The sequence below is a fragment of the Emys orbicularis genome, chromosome 1, assembly GCF_028017835.1.
Source record: "Emys orbicularis isolate rEmyOrb1 chromosome 1, rEmyOrb1.hap1, whole genome shotgun sequence".
In the NCBI taxonomy this organism is placed as follows: Eukaryota; Metazoa; Chordata; order Testudines; family Emydidae; genus Emys; species Emys orbicularis.
The window spans coordinates 50,298,462-50,316,364 of NC_088683.1; the positions used below are offsets into that span (position 1 = coordinate 50,298,462).

Here is a 17,903-nt window from a genome sequence, read left to right on the forward strand (position 1 = left end):
ACGCGGCTCACCGTCGATTGTTTCCTATCTCTGGGCCTATAAATAAACAAAAACAAATCCACATTACGCCCCACCCAGCACCTGGAGTTCATAGGAGCAGACCTGGACTCCCGAACGGGATTGGCATCTCTCCCACCCGACCGCTTCAACTCCATAAGCCTACTGGCCACAAAACTTTGCACCAGTCCCCAGGTCACTGCCCGAGACTGTCTACAACTACTAGGTCACATGGCCTCGTACACTTTCATGGTCCAAAATGCACGATTATACATGAGGTGCTTCCAAGCGTGGTTGGCCACGGTTTACAGACCGAATGTGCACGCTCTAAACAAGCCTCTCTCCATACCTTTCTGAGTCAAAGACTCTCTACTGTGGTGGACGGTTCCCTCCAATCTCTGTTCTGGAGTCCCTTTTCTCCAGGAGGCTCCATCCCTCATACTGACTACCGATGCATCCCTGACAGGATGGGGTGCACACATGTGTCACCACACAGTCCAGGGGCTATGGTCTTCAACCGAAACCTCCCTGCACATAAATGTCCTAGAACTTCAAGCCATACGCAATGCATGCCGTCACTTCCTCCCACTAATCAGGAATCAACATGTTCGCATAATGACAGACAACATCGCCTTCATGTTCTATGTAAACAGGAAGGGAGGAGCTCGCTCCCATTTGCTTTGCACAGAGGCTATGAAGCTCTGGAATTGGTGCCTTGCGAACAACATCCGGATATCAGCTGCCTATCTTCCTGGAGTGAAGAACACCACAGCGGACGAATTAAGCAGACGCTTTCCCTGGGATCACAAATGGGAATAGACGAGAGAACCATTCACAACATATTCCGTATTTGGGGTCACCCAACTATAGACCTTTTTGCAACTGCAAAAAACACGAAATGTCCCGACTTTTGCTCCAGAGCGGGACTGGGCAAACATTCCCTGGGAGACGCATTCATGATCCCATGGCACCGGAACTTACTTTATGCTTTTCCCCCGATACCGGTTCTCAACAGAGTCCTGATAAAGATACGAACAGACCAGGCCACGGTGATCCTGATTGCCCCGTCGTGGCCCAGACAACCGTGGTTTCCGTTCCTCACCAGAATGTCGATTCGACCACCAATTTCGTTGCCCCTCATCCCGAGCCTCCTATCACAGCAACACGGCTGATTTCTTCACCCCAACCTGTCCATGCTTCACCTCAAAGCCTGGTTCCTACATGGTTCTCCCAAAACGAACTAGGTTGCTCTGAACAAGTTCAAAGAGTGCTCCTACATAGCAGAACACAATCTACTCGCACCACCTATCTACGAAAGTAGAAGCGATTCACACATTGGTGTTTAGATAAACAACTTTTTCCCACGTCGGTACCTCTCCCGCTCATACTTGACTACCTATTGGACCTTAAGCAATCTGGCCTTTCTTTCAGCTCCATCAGAGTCCATTTAGCTGCTATTACAACCTTTCATGACAGAATTGATGATACCTCTGTTTTTGCTCATCCAATCACCAAGCGTTTCCTCAAGGGACTCCAAGCCGTATACCTAGACATTAAACCACCTACCCCTCCGTGGGACCTTCATTTAGTACTATCCTGCCTAACTCAACAAGCATTTGAGCCCCTAGCCACTTGCTCCCTTTTACACCTTTCGATGAAAACAGCATTTTTAGTGGCAATTGCCTCCGCCAGACGGGCAGGAGAAATAGCAGCTCTTATGGCAGACCCACCATATACCCTAATTCTCAAGGACAAGGTTACCCTTAGATTACACCCCAAATTTCTTCCAAAGGTGCATTCCTCATTCCACATTAATGAGCCGACCTTCTTTCCCAAACCACATGCAAACTCGTTCGAAGCCACAATGCATACATTGGATGTACGCAGGGCCTTGTCCTTCTATTTGGATAGAACCAAACCTTTTAGAAATTCTTCTAGACTTTTTGTCTCCATCGCGGAGTGTTCCAAAGGGACACCTATTTCTACCCAGAGACTTTCAAACACTGGATTTCTCAGTGCATCCTATTGTGCTATCAGATAAAGAAGGTTACACCCCCGCCAGGATCAGAACTCACTCCACTAGATCTCTGGCTGCCTCGGTGGCTTTCTTACGCAAAGTTCCCCTGGCTGACATCTGTAAAGCAGCCACTTGGTTCTCTGAACACACATTTGTTAAACACTATGCCCTTACTCAGGGCCCTCTCTCTGATACATGACTGGGCAGAGCTGTACTATCTACTGCATTCCTATCAGATCCGAAGTCCCTACCTCCTTGAGACACACTGCTTTTAAGTCACCTGGAGTGGAGCACCCACAGGGACATCTCTCTCGAAGAAGAGGAGGTTACTCACCCTGTGCAGTAACTGACGTTCTTCGAGATGAGTGTCCCTGTGGGTTCTCCACTACCCACCCTCCTCCCCTCTACTTCGGAGTTGGGGTAGCCTCCGCTGTAGAGAAGGAACTGAGGAGACCGGCCGCGCATGCGTACTATTAAGGTATACTGGGGGGCAGGCTCTGCGCATGCATGGCCGGTACGAGTACTGCTACAAAAATCTCCGAGCAAAGGCGCAGGGACGCACCAACACCTGGAGTGGAGCATCCACAGGGACACTCATCTCGAAGAATGTCAGTTACTGCACAGGGTGAGTAACCTCCTCTTCAAGGGAGAACACTAGATTTGTTCATGGGTAAACTGATGGCTCAAAGGAGTATACCAAAGTTGTTTTATTCAGTCTAGACAATAGGAACTGATCATTCCTGGCTATGGGCGGTGTTCCTTCGAGGGAGCTCACAATGCAATTAGAGAGCTTCAGTATTTTGGATACCAATAAAGGATTTATTACTAGAATTGGTCTGATAACTACTGAGCTGAGGGTGTGCAGGTGTGGGTTCATTAACATCTGGAGCAGAGATCCCCCAGGATGCAGTGCTTCCCTGCTTTTCTGGTCCCAGAGTTCAGTGCGGTTCTTGCCTTGGAATCTCTGTTCTCCATTCTGTATGTTAATGGAGATGCCTCCCTGTCCTGTCTTTGATGCAAATGAGGCTAGGGGAGTTTCCTTAATCCTGTCACCCTTGTCCGGAGGGGTTTAGATGAGTCTTCCACCGCCTTTTCATTGCTTTTTGTACGTCTTTCTTCTGATCAGCTTTGGTTCAAGCAGAGGCTTGGGGTCGGGGGGGGGGGGGGAAGGTCTTTCATGAGTCAGACAGGCTGTATTCTGCATGCTGGTTCCCCAAGAACACAGAGCTGATAGCTAAGAAATTAGACCAAAGTATTACAGCTCACAGGATACTAGACTATTATATGCCACAGGAAGAGAATAGGAGGGACTGAAGTGCACCAGTGCCTGAGCAGTGGTGAATTAACCACTGGGCCACCAGGGCCCGTGCCCAGGGGCCCCGGCCAATTTGGGGGCCCTGGAAAAATGGGTGACCCCCATGCTCTGACCCCACTCCCTCCCCGCCTGCCCAGCACTCCTACCAGGGAGCAGGGTGAGGGTGTGGGGGCTTGTCCCACTCCACTTGTCCAGCACTCCTGGAAGCCCCCGTGCCCCGACCCCACTCCCCAGCAGGAGCGCCGGGCAGGCGGAGCAGGCAAGCACCCTCGAGGATGGATGAGCATCCTGTGGTGGGGGTGGGGTACAGAGCAGGCTCCAGCCACCAGCAGGGAGCCCACTGCACCTGCTTGCCCAGACAGCACCCAGCTGCAGTAGGAACCCCTTGGTCCAGGTGCAGGACTCAGCCCATCAGGAGGCTGTGCGCTGCCCCCCCCCCCAGCACCCTGGTGGAGCTGCAGCAGCCAGTGCATCCCACCCACTCCTAGCCAAGCATAGGTATGGTAACCCCTCTCCAGTGTCAGCCCATTGCATCTCTGTGCTTTGTAGCCGATCCCCCACTGCACTAAGCGCGGAGGCCACCTGTCCCTGCTGGGGGTCTGCTCCTATTCCGTCCCCTCTCTGCTGTGGGTATGTCCCATCACCAGCTGCCCGCGTCGCTGCAGGTTCAGCAGGAAGTGGTCCCTGTCAGAGCCCGGCTCCAGCCCTCCTCCGATTGCCAGCCCCAGTGGCTGTTCCCTTAGTAGAGGCTTTGGGAGGACAGTGACCCCCACTCCAGTGGGAAGCCGGGAAGTCAGCACCAGGGGACAAGATTGGTGATGCTGGGCAAAGCCCTGGCAGAATCCCGCCAGTCCCTCCCGGGGGCCAGGCCAGAGCAGGGCTGCTCCCTTCCCTCCCTGCTGGAGAGACTATCCTTCTCTCTCTCTGCTCACAGGGTTACAGGGCCCCTTCAAGCAGAGCAGTAACCCCCTGGCACTGAGACACCCCCTCCCCCATGCAGCTGGGCACAGGCTCTGGGCTTGGAAGGGATTCCTTATCCTAAAGACATCGCCACTTTACAAGCTGCATGCAGGCTATTCTAATATCGTTATGGCTTGTGCCCTGACCCCGCTCCTTGGCAGGAGCTCGCTCCCAGGTAGGAGCGCCGGGCAGGTAGGGGAAGCCCCTGCACCCTGACCCCATTTCCCTGGCAGGAGTGCCGGGGGGTGGTGGTGGAAGGGGGAATGCAGGCAGAAGGAGTGGGGAGGGGCCCCCAACTTGCTGTGGCCCAGGGCCCCACAAAATCTTAATCCGCCTCTGTGCCCGAGGCCCCTGCAATGATCAAGTGAGATATACCCATTTAGTTTTTGGGCCATACCTAGATTATCTTTAATCTCCTTCCCATCCACACTGCACAGTGGCCCAGCCTTATCTTTCCTGAGTCTCTTTTTATTTATATAATATACCTCTTATTAATTTTAATTTCCTTGGCAAGAGCTAATTCTGCTTGACTTTTAGCAATTCTCACTTTATTCCTACATTTTCTAAGCTTCACAGCATACTTTGCTGATCGGTCCCTTTTCCCATTCTCTGGGGGCTCACTGCTTACTCCTAGGAAGCTTTTTCAGGTGGTTATTTATCCAGCTTGGTCTGGAGCCTTTCCCTACATGGTTTTTCCCCCCTTGCTTGGATGCAAATTTCAGATAGTTTTAGTATAGTTGATTTGAAGAAATTTAAAGCTTCCTCTGCTTTTAAGTCCTTGAGCTTTTCAGTCCAGTTGACTTCTTTAACTAATTTGCTTAATTTTCCAAAGTCTGCCATTTTGAATTAATATACCATTGATGACAACCTGGTTTTGATTATCCTTCCATTTAATTTAAACTGGATGAACTCGTGATCACTTGATCCAAGGTTATTTCCTACTACTGGCTCATCTATGGTGTCCTCACTACTTATCAAAAGCAAGTCTAAAATTGCATCACCTCTTGCTGGCTTGGTGACAATTTGATAAAGAAAACTGTCATCTGTCACATCCAGGAATAACTGTGCCCTATCGGTATTAGTAGCATATAGTCTCAAATCTATAGATGGGAAGTTAAAGTCTCACATTATGACACAATTCCCAGTGGTACTTCTCTCTCTAATAACATTAAAGAGATCTCTATCCATATCTGGGTCTGATCCTGGGGTGGGGGAGGGGGCCTATAGCAGACCCCTAACATTAGCGCAATAGAACATCTTTTACAATCCTTCGCTACAGTGATTTTGACCCAAACAGATACTTTTTGTCCATATTATTGCTTATTTCTTTACAGTTTATTGTATCATTGATGTACGTTACTCAACCACCATTACCTTTTCTTTCTTTCTTTCTTAAACTGCACATACCATTCAGTACTTGTATTCCAGTGTGAATGCTATTCCACCATGTTTCTGTAATCCCTATAATATCCGGTTTGACCTCCTGCACCAGTAGTTCCAGTTCCTCCGTTTTATTGCCCAGACTCTGCATTCGTGTACATTGTTTCCCTTGGACCTCACCCAGTTTTCTAGCTGGGTTAGATGTAGTCCTTTCACTAACTGTGACTACCTGTCCAATCAATATTTGTATTTTCTTTCTCCATGCTGTACATGCTATTACTTCTGAGGTGTTTCATTGTCTCTTTCTATAGCTTCATTTAGTTGCGTTTCCTCCTCCCGTTTATTGATGGCAGGAGTGGAGAGTTCAGGAGTCTCTCCCAACCTTCTCCCTTCATCTCCTAGTTTAAAGACCTGATCAATCATACCAGATTTGATCCCAAAAGATTAGTACCCCAGGTACTCAAGTGGAGTCTATCAGTTGAGAAGAGTCTTCTTTCTGTGAATGTTTCCCAATGATAGATCTTCCCAAACTTTCCTCATAAGCACCAATCCTTGAGCCATCCATTGATCTTCATTATCTTATCATGCCTTCATCCTCCTTCTTTAGGGACTGGAAGCATTCTGCTGAAAATCACCTGAGCTTCCACTTCCTTAACTGTCCCACGCACCCAAGCGTAGTCATCCTTGATCCATTATCTTGATTGAATGGTGGCTAGGATTCCCATCAGCTTCAGAGTTGTGTGTGTTTGGCTATAGATCAAAGACCACACCTGCATATAGCCACCATGCTCCAGCATAACATTATTGGCAGAACCAATGACGCTCTGCTCCTCAAGAAGTTTTATTTATTTATTCAGATACTGATGGGAATGCTAAAAGACACTCTACATGTCTTGCACCCATCCTCTGAGTGCCTTTGATGTACATTTAAAAACACCATCACAGGCATTACAAAACATAAAGCATCCAATGCAACAGTGCTTCTCCTTCCTACCACCCATCATTTACTTACCATTCATGTGACCAGTACAGCTTAAATCAACATTGCACTTTCCCATCCTCAACCTCGTATGTCCATCACTTCGTGCTCAGACATGTGGAATTTACAATGTATCCAGAAGGTCAAAAGATTGGGGCTAGGAAGGGGAATGAGGAAGAGAGTTATTCAGATCTCAGGGAAGTAGAGCATTCCAAAGGAAAGGATCCTTACAGAGAATGTTCCTCCAGCAACTTTTATAGCTGCTGACATTTCTGTGCCAGTATGGGACCACTGAGACCTAAACATTAGTGATGGTAAATAAATACATAATAGAAAAAAGCAACAATATTAAACTACAAAAGATGACATCGGGCATCTCAAGCAGTGAAAACCTCTGATCTCATCTTCTTCTGTAATTTCCTGATTGTCGCTGAATGTGTGAACAATGAACAAAGATTCTATATCATCATTCAGGCATTTAAAAAAAAAAGGAGGAGGGGGGCTAGTTTTCACTCAGATGAAACAACTCTACAAACTGAATTCATGCTGAAAAATATCACAGTGATTACATTGCTAGCATATACCACATTTTATGAATGAGTCTGCTTGGCAGAACAAGCACATAAATAGTGCAGATATTATCTAAACTAAGCATTGCATAAAGCATGGACATTTCCTAGTGTATTTTTAACATGGGCCATTAACCCCTAATGGACATTCATTTTTCCATGGCATGAAGGTATTATTATTATTTTAACCTCCTTGGAGTTTTATTCTGCAAAATATAGGACCAAATAATCCTCTAGAGAGAGGGATAAAAATCCTGTGGATCCAGCAGGAGAGCCACAGAATATCAGGGTTGGAAGGGAACCTTAGGAGGTCATCTAGTCCAACCCCCTGCTCAAAGCAGGACCAATCCCTAGACAGATTTTTACCCCAGATCCCTAAATACCCCCCTCAAGGATTAAACTCACAACTGTGGGTTTAGTAGGCCAATGCTCAAACCACTGAGCTATCCCTGCTTTGGCACAATTACTCCTATGCAGGGCTGGGGATTTGAGCTTATGGAGGGGCAGGCCAGGATTAATAATTGTAACCCAGAAACCTCCTCGTACCAACTGGCACAGGGGTACAAGGATCCCCTGGATGCACCAAAAGAGGTTATGTAAGGTCTGTATTTAAAGCGTGTGTCACACTGGTCATCATGATTAGGGCTCTGTGTCTGTCACGGAGATTGTGGTTCTGTGACCTCCATGACTTCTGCAGGGGCCAGTGTGGCTGACCCCAGGCCCGCTCAAGCAGCTGGCTCCAGGGCCAGCGGCTCAGGTGGCCGTGGGACAGCCACACCAGCCACTGCTGGAGCGGCCCCGGGGACAGTCACACCAGCTGCTGCTCTGGTGGCCCCGGGCAGTGGTCCCCGGCCGGCCAGAGCAGCCCCTGGCAGCTAGTGCTGCCAGCCCCGAGTGCCCCCCCCCCCAGCAGCGCCCCCATCACTCCACCCCGAACAGCAACCCCCCCCCCCTTCCCCAAGATGTAGTCACAGGTATTTTTAGTAAAAGTCATGGACAGGTCACAGGCCATGAATTTTTGTGTATTGCCCATGACCTGGCCATGACTTTTACTAAAAGTACCTGTGACTAAATCGTAGCCTTAATCATGATCCTTGTGAAGTGGATGTGCAGATAATGTGTAAGGAGTTATATATGTCTACTGAAAATTATGTTCTTAAAGTAGGTAAATTAAGACAGGTAACTAGGTGAGAAACAGATTCTAGGCAGGAAGGGGTTAGTAAACACTTATCTGTCTGGCAGACCTTCGTGTATTGTATACCTCTGGGCCAACTCAATTGGCGTAAAAAGAATGGCTGTTCTTGGAGACAGGGTATGTTTGCTGTCCGGGCCAGGTACAGACCTGAGGATTTACAAAGACAAAGGAACCCCAAAATGAGTCTCTGAAGCGGGGACCTCCTGGGGTAAGGGACCATGTTCTGTAACTGCATAAGAGAAGTGGAGAGGGGACAAGATTTCATCCTTTGGTGTGGGAAGAGAAGCTGTCAGCAGGCTTGATCTTATGAAAGGATTGTCTCAGCCATCCTGGTTGAGAACGCTAGGAAAAAGACTATGGATAAGCTAGCCTGTAGGAGACAGAGGAATGTCTTGTGTGTTATGTTTAGGCTATAGAATGAGTGCCATGAGTTGGTTTTATATGTAACTCCTTGTTTTCAGTAGTTTGAGTTAGTATCATTTGCTTTCATAAACTTCATTCTTGTTTTCACTATATCTAAGTGCTGGATGTTAAGTGCAGATTTTTGGGTCTTTTTCTTATATAGGCTCCTATTACTCCCCTCCCCCGATTTTTCACATTTGCTGTCTGGTCACCCTAGGAGGCCTGGAAGGTAGGGCTTGTGTTGCCAGAGGCTGGTGGAGTCCGGGAGCTGACCCACAGACTTCCTCATGGTAAGGGCAAGTGGTAGTGAGGTGCCGCACAACCCTACATACCCCTCGGAAGCATCACAATAACATCCCAGGCTTTGGAAAACCATCTACTAGTTTGCTGGAACTTGATGTGACTTCCATTCTGACCAGTTTTGCTGTCAGTGTCTATATATTTATAATAATGTACATGTCTATTTACCATTAAGTTCATACGATCTCCATACTCCTATTACAAACTTCCACTCAGCTTTCTTATTTAAATTGTGCTTCAGTTTTAGAGCCATAAGTATGATGAGTGAGTAGAGGCCTCCCTAGCCTGAAGTACTTTTTTGTGACTTAATAAGTCAGTAAGCTCCCCTGTCAACGTGTACAAAGCATTCCTTTTGGCACAGGCCCCGTACCCTAAAGTTTTTGGCAGTAGCACTTATTACACTCTAGGGGGGTTCAAATGTACTTGGTAATTAAAACTGGCAAATTTGAATCTGTCAAATTGCCATAACCAGACATGTTAGCTCTACTCTTGGTCTCAAGGAGGGAGAGATTTAGGGTCAAATCATCCCTATCTAGGTTATGCCACTCATGGAGTTTCCTGTGTATCATTCTGTTGGGAGCCGCCTCCCATCCTGGAATTGATAGGTGGTTCAAACCAAAGAAGACACAGATCCCTCACACATCACTGAAGCCAGATCATGGCACAGTAGCCTGGTGTGCAAGGATTACCCCTGATTCCACATGACCTTTTAGTCCCACAGAGTTTCCCTGAAAGGCTGTGGCAGGGTCAAGGTCTATGCCACTAAAGAGAAACTTCACAAAACTCCTTCTCTGGGGATTTACATTTATTTGTATGTTATGTTACATCCAAGACCACACAAAGTCCAAACTCCATCTCAGTCTCTGGCCACATTCTCCTCATATATCTTACATCCTTGAACACCTATCTTTTCCTGATTTACAGAGATGGGGCCAAATTTCACTCTGAGTTACTCATATGATTTATGAGGGTAGAATTTGTTGTATAGATTAAATTCTTTTGAAGCTGTTTTAAAAGATTCCTCAGCCTTACTAATCCAGGAAACTATAATAGAAATGTTGGCATACATATAAATTAAGTTATATATGGTAATTAGAGTGATATTATCAGATTAATATTTCAACAATAACGAACCTGCAAGAATACCAGTGGGAGGGAGAGAAATATCAGCGTGCAACACCTAGCCCTCTCAGTGTGGTGGTAGAGCATCACTGGTTCCCTTGTTTTAGTAGAAACTTTATTGTATTTTTATTTTGTTTATTAAGTGTCTACTGTAAAACATAAAAGCTGTGTAAAAGGGCTGAGTAAACATTACATTAAAAACATGGGTGAAATTCTGGCACCATTTAAGTCAATGGCAAAACTTCACTGCAGTCAGGATTTCACCCCTTGATTTCTAACCTCTTGGCTTTTGTGGGCTTGATTTCTCAAACCTTAGTGTTGCTTTCATGTTCGCTTTTGCACTAATGTGCCAGAACTGCAGATGGTATTAATTTTAATGGAGGTATGCCAATTTAGGCCAGCTGAAGATCTGCCCCACTATGTTATGTGCATGATATAAAGAAAGTTACTAGAGCACATAACCAAGTGTGTTAGTCTTGTGATTCTGGGGTCCTAGCAGACCAGCAAACTTCAAGTCTTAAAACATGGGAAGGAAGCAGAGGAATGCATTACAAATCTGGTATTTCAGCTAAGTACTTCATTCTGCTATACATTGTAATGCAACAGACTGATGACACTGCCACTGATTTTTGACTGCAGTAAAATCTCCAGGTTCATCGAGACGTTTTAGATGACTTTTTCCAGTGCAATCCTCAATCCCAACATGTAAGATGTACCAATGGAGAATAATTCACTGATATGAAAAATGGCAACACTATTAGTTGTATTGGGCTTATGACATAACAAAAGTGCACTTTCATTCTAAACCCTTATTTTCAACAACTTTTTCCCCCCAAAATTACCTTTGGGGTTGAAGTTGCTCATTCTTGTCCTCAGTCAACAAGTCAGATTTTCTCCAAACAAACTCTTCAGATATTTCTGAGTTAGAGCACAAAAATGTTGTTGTTTTCAACAATTAGAGATTGATTTTTAACCCCCCTTAGTTAACTCAAAAATGGTTTGGATTTAAAACTTAGGCAAGTCACTTAGGCCAGGTCTACACTACAAAGTTCTGCAAGCATAACTATGCTGGTAAAGGGTGTGGAAAATAAGAGAAACAGCTGTGTGGCAAAACCCCCATGCAGACGCAGCTTATACAGGCAAAAGAGCCTGGCACAGCATATGTCATTTTGGAAGGTGGTTTATGGTTTAACTATATTGTCCAAAGCACTCCTTTGGCCAGTATACGCTGCATCTCCATTAGGGGGCTTTGCCGGTATAGAAATAACAGTATATAGCTAGCTATACCAGCAAAACCTTTGCAGCTGTGATACTCGGAGCTCAATGGTTCAGGAGCCAAATTAGTGATCAACATTATCCAAGAGCCACAGTAGTGTGAATTAATTGTTTCATTTACTTACTCTCTCTCATAGCTATATATATCTATAAATCACAGCAAAATGACTGACCAAATATTCTACAATTGGTTAATAACATAGTAAAAGCAGCCCAATTGGATAATAATTAAATCACACAGTGTTTTAATATCATGTGCTGCAAAGAGCCACAGGAGACACATTAAAGAGCCACTTGCAGCTCGCGAGCCTCAGTCTGAGTATTACTGCTTTGCCACGTAGACTAGCTCATAGTCTCTCTGTGCCTCAGTTTCCCATTTGTACAATGGTATCTAGTACTGTAACAGTAATTCCTCACCTCACAGGGGTTTGGCGAGGAAAAACACCGTAAAGATTGTGAAGAGCTCAGATCCTATGGTAATGGGGCCATGTAAATACTTAGGCTAGAGCTAGATAGTAGAAGTGTCTTAGAAATAAGGAGTGTATTAAGAAATGAAATCAGTGCACAGCACCACAGACTGTATGTTCTCTCCCTGCCTGTCTTATCAGATTCAGATTAGATATCCAGTTTTACAGGTTATAGGGCTAAACCCTGGCCTTGACTTCATTTACGGTCTGTGATCACTCTGTGAGACCCATCAGAGCACTTAAAGAGCTGCCTAACGTCTCCCCTTTGAATGTCTCAACTCCAGCCAAACATTTCCCACCAATGCTATCACCAGCTCAGCTCCAGCATTGGTAGGCGCAATATAGAATAGACAGGCCAAGGGACCACTGGCATCTCAGGCACTGTTGCGTCAGGTCCACACAACATAGTGGTTAGAACGCTGGCAGCCACTGGTGCCTTAACGGTACTAGCACTTTTCACCACTGCATACGTGAGATCAGAACCAGAATCAATGCCACCGAATTAGTGACTAAGGCACTTACCTCTTGCTGAATATTGCATTCCTGCCCATGCTCCCAGTCATCCTGGAGATTGCTGTAACTGGGAGAAATCTAAGGGGAAAAACACTTTGTTTCTCTGCTTTGTGCATCTGACAGCACTTCAGCTGATTCCATCCATCTTAGAGCAGAATTAACTCCCACTCAAATAGCCCCTGGCTTAGAGAGGAGCATGCTAGAAAGTGTAGAAAGAGCATGCTAGAAAGTGCTAATGTGGCCCTCCCTCTGTTGCCACCCTCCTCCCATCTCACAGAGCTCTCATTGACTTGGGGAATGAGGGGGGGAAATGCAGCAGGAGAAATCCTCCCCTCCACACACCCCCCGACCTAAAATCATGCCTAATTAACCTCTGGCACTCCCTGACACAAATTGTCATTGAGACCTGGAGCTTAGAGGGATTCAGAACTAGAGAAATCTAGTTACATTAAATAGGACAAAAATGTAAAGAGGATACAAACCTTCTTGCTCCAGAACAGAAGCTGAGCACCAAATGCCTGCTGTCTGGAAGAGACTTACTAATGGACAAGCTGTGCCACAATTGTCCATTATAGGGAATCTTACTTTGAAGCATCTAGTACTGGCCATTCCTAGGGACCGGATACTGGACTAGACGGACCATTTGTCTGATCCACTGTGGCAATCCCTATGTTTTTGTGTGTCTAAACTGTTCCCTCCCGTCTGCTCCCTCAGTCCAGTTCCACAAGTTTCCAATCCCCCTGCTCATGTTAGTGGAAGGGAACATAAAGGCCTATGTCAGTTTAACAGTCAAATACAAATAGTAGTAACATGAATTATCAGCACACAGAATGTTACAATACTGCATTTTAATAACTTTTATTAGGTCACACCAACAACTATCACCATAAGTACCATTCAGCTCATTTGCAAATGCATGAATTGACAAACATCAAATCCTTACCAGAATCACATACTCTTACAGGTGTCCCAGACACAACATTAACTATATTAAGCAAAATTCATAAATAGTAAAAATGTTTTTTTTTCACATTGCAGCCTTCCTCGAGCATGGATGTACGGCTTTGGAGTATCCTCCCCAAATCCTTGTGTCATAAACTTTCTTAGCCATTGTAATGACCGTAGAGATGATTTTTTTTCCTGCAGTAGAACATTTTGTCCTTTAGCAATTTACAGTTATGTTTGCATCTGAAATGAAAGTGGTGGTGTAATACAATACAGTATTATCAGCTCGTAGTTTGCCCACACACTCCACCCTCATTAGAAACCTTTCAGTTGTAACACTCTTTCTCAAGAACAATAAATCTCCGTCATAATCAGCTCCATTCTAAACACTACCTCCCCTTGTACATGTTAACGTGTTTGACTTCCAGCAATGGTTATATTATAGTTAGGGTGGAGTATCAATCAGTTCTTTTCCTCACAGTCATTTTTAACCTCGCTACAATGTATGACTCAAACATTGACATACATTTTCTGAAACGTTCACAGTGCAGTATTTTGTGGCCTGACCAAACCTGGTATATGTCATTAAAAATAAACATTTTTTATAAAAATAGAATACTTTAAGTGTTTACACTAACAACCAGTTATATCCTACACCAATCAAGCTATACAGTAATACGCACAGAATTCCACAGGAACAGAAATGACATATGATGCTTGCCCTAAAGCTACAGTACTCTTCCCTAAATAACAAAAACTTTAATTAGTATCTCTTTTGAAAATCACTTCTGGTCATGATTTAGGAATATATTACGTATCATAACTCACTGGGCTGGATTAACTCAAGGAGCAACTATGGGTGCTAAAAAAATGTTTCTTCTTTTGTCCAATTTTCTTAATCCTTCAGTACTGGCATGCAAAGGTTGGCAGTAATCCCACCACATTGCAACCTTTTTGGTTCAGAGTTGGCTTTCCTCAGCTGACTCAGCATCTCTTCTCAACCCCTTACACACACTATGCTGCAGCTCCTTTGCGTGGTTGGCTGGCATAGTTGCAGCTACTAAACATGTGGTCATACCAGCCAGCAGCTCCTCAGGGTCGCTGGGCTCCTCGCACTGTTACTGCTCCACTGTTTACTTGACTACCTCTCCAAATGCTGCATCCTAGGCTTTAGCCTACTGGTTAATATGGACTCCTTACATTTTTACTCTCATGGAACAGTTAAAACACTTTATTGACAGAAGAGAAGCCTCACAATTTTCAGTAAGAAATCTGTACATACAGTTTCTCAAAGGAGTGACTGAATTTTGGAATGACAGTGACATTAACATTGAGATAGCTTTTTTCCGGGTGTGTTCCCTTACATTTTATGTACAGCATAAATATACTGCTCCTCAAAAGCTGACACACTCATTTTATTTCATGACATTTTGGAATGTTGAATATCATTTTAGAAACTTGCCATCAGACTGGCTCTAAGGAACCTTATTGATATAATGGGCAAACGAAGAACAAAGGTAGAGTCCACTTTATACAACAGGAAACATTGTACAGTCTTGGAATTCTCATTATCTGGCCTGGTCTTTGTGTGAAAACCATTACTGCACTGCCCACTGCCCAATAGTACATGCAACAGGAATGGTACATCAAGCTTGAGCAATTGGTACTCTAGCTTTTCCCTTTGCATTAATCGTGAGTCTCTGTACATCCCTGCTGCTCACCTCTCATTCTGTTGTACATGCTCTAAACTACAATAGAACCCAGGCTGCAAATGGTGAGCACATTCATTTCACAAATGAATGAGAGCTGGTGGGTACTAGCACTAGATGGTGGTAGATGTAGTCTGGTAAATAGATACAGCTGCCCCAAATATTTGGGATTTACCACAGTAGTGTGTAGAATCCCATAGCTATAAACAACATATCATCTCATCAACAGTGCAGTTTGGACAACATCAAACATGTGCAACAGTGTTTTCACAAAAACTGGGCAGTGAAAAAGTAGTGGACAAAACACACTTTTGTTCATACTACTACTAATGGATTTCTCTCTGGCAATGTATTGTAGACAAACCTGGTCATGTATCCACATCTCTGTCTATGTTATCTTGTGATGACAAAAGAGAAGGATAGGGAGCAATGCATTTCACATTGACATATGTAGCATTGACATGAACATAATGCTCTCCAATAAAAGTGGAGAAGATTGTTGATATATCTGAAACCAGTTCAGAAAATGCTGGGCGCATTTCAGGTTTTGGATGCCAACACTTTAGCATGACTTCATACCTGCCATTGAAATAAAAAGACAGTAAGTGCTCATCTATGAAATATGTAAAATAAACCCAACAACCCAGAATCAATAACATTTGCAGGATATGTTGCAAACTATTTACTTACAGTGGATCAGGGCAGTATTCCGGTTGCAATAGCCTTCTTCCTTGTAATAAGTAAACAGTTATATCAAAAGAATTCACGTCAGGGTAGGGCGGTGCTCCTCTCGTCATAAGTTCCCACAACAACACACCAAAGGACCACTAATAAAACAAATCAATAGTAAATCACAGAGGAGAGAGGGTTTTGAACTCCACTTGTAGAATATGATCTGACAGATTTGATCATATCCATTTTCCCTGTGAAACAAGCTATTTTACTGCATGCAGCTTATAATGCTGCAAAGAATTGAGGAACCACTTAAACCAGAACCAGAGAAACTGAACTAAGCAAGTTAAAGAAAAATAAAAGTCTATGGGTCAGCTACTCAGCTGGTGAAATTGGCAGAGCTCCTTTGAAGTCAACGGAGCTCCACCAATTTACAGCAGCTGAGGACTGGGCTAATGCTATATAAATACATATTGGAGAATACAAATGGCTGAAATTCTGTTCATCAGACTAATCCGAATCTGAATTAAATTTAGGCTAAAATACAAAGTGATGCAGCCAACTAGTGACTTCAGCTAGTAACTTTTTTTCTTCATATGTAGTCAGGTAACATTTGGTCGCAATGGTCAAAGTATTTATAAAGCAAATAAAGCCTCTTCAAAACTGTTATCTTTTAAGAATGTGAAAGCTAATTTTGTGTTTTCTACAGTAGCAGACCTAGGATCCAATCCTGCTCTCAGTAAACTCAGTGACAGATTTATCCTCCATTTCACTGGGAGTGCGATTAGGCCCCCGTTTCTTTCCTGACCAGCGACTGACAAACATGCCAAACTGCTGTCGCTTTGTCATGAGCACAAATGTCCTCTGTGCACTTCGATAACACCAAATTTCATATTCTTTTATGAGCTGGAGTAGGATTCCACCCTAGTCTTGGCTTGGACATATATTCTTAGTGGATTAATCAAATGCCATAAAGATGCCTTTGGCGGTATTTCTAGGAGTGTTTTTAAACGAGGAAATTTAGTAAATATACATAAATAGGCTGTACATTACCACATCTGATTTTGTAGTGAACTTCTGAGTTTGCAAACTTTCTAAAGCCATCCATTTCACTGGCAGTTTAGCTCCTGTTTTATTGTGCACACTGTAGTATTCTTTATCATAGACATCTCTAGCAAGACCAAAATCAGCAACCTTGACAGTGAATTTTTCATCCAGCCTATGAAAATGACAAAAAATATTATCTGTAGCTGAGTAGACAGGATTTACAATGACTGTGAATATTCTCTAAATTATAATAAGTGACTTGTGTGTTTGAGACCGTAACTTTTGAAGTCAGCACTCTATCTTGCATCTATTAACTCACGCTAAATTGAAACAAAAGACATGTGATATCCATTTAACAAATTGAATGAACTCAGGAATATTACTGCTATTGCCCTGATCATTCAAATTACAATTCTTTAAAAACAGTTGCATCATAAAAAAGGTCTCTAATACTGCCCTGTACATCCAGACAGTGAATGCTGCACCATTTCTTATATAGTTGCTTCTTCTTCCAGCTACCTGGAAATCTACTAGTTTTCATATTGAGATACCATCTTTCCCATTCACTGATAGTTTAGACAAGACAACTCCTCTTTATCACACTAATTGTTCAATTTGATGATAGTTCATAGCAAAGGAGGTATTAGGTGTACATATTGAAATACACAGAGCTGATCCATTGGTTGGTGTATTTTTGTTATTTAATAGATAAGTAATACTAGATGGAAAAGGGCCTATAGGGCAAATCCTTCCCCCTTCCTTCCTGGCTTTGGAGGGTCCCAGACACAGTATTATTGGTGTGGTTTTATTGGGTGGGAAGGCAGCATTTGGGGAGCCCACACAGGGGGTTCATGTTTCCATAGACCTGTAAAGCCCAAGTCTATGTGGGCTTCCAGGTTATTTATAAAGCAGGGCCTGGGGTAGGGAAGGATTTGGGGTGAAGGTGGACCCATCAGCTGCTGAGAAGAGTCACTGGCCATTACCCTGTCTGGAATGGAGGTGGATGAGCAGCAGTAACTAGTGCAACCTCAAGGCTACA

General features: G+C 44.2%; 1 protein-coding gene across 1 annotated transcript in view; it reads right to left on the reverse strand.

The window, feature by feature from the left end:
• Positions 1–15,513: 15,513 nt before the first annotated feature.
• Positions 15,514–17,903, reverse strand: part of MET (MET proto-oncogene, receptor tyrosine kinase) — an 89,398-nt gene continuing 87,008 nt past the window's right edge. Inside the window, exons 18-20 of the mRNA XM_065408184.1 lie at positions 16,871–17,036; positions 15,836–15,972; positions 15,514–15,724 (exon numbers count right to left, since the gene is read on the reverse strand). Of these exons, the coding sequence (XP_065264256.1) occupies positions 15,514–15,724; positions 15,836–15,972; positions 16,871–17,036 (514 nt within the window). The remainder of the gene's footprint in view (positions 15,725–15,835; positions 15,973–16,870; positions 17,037–17,903) is intronic.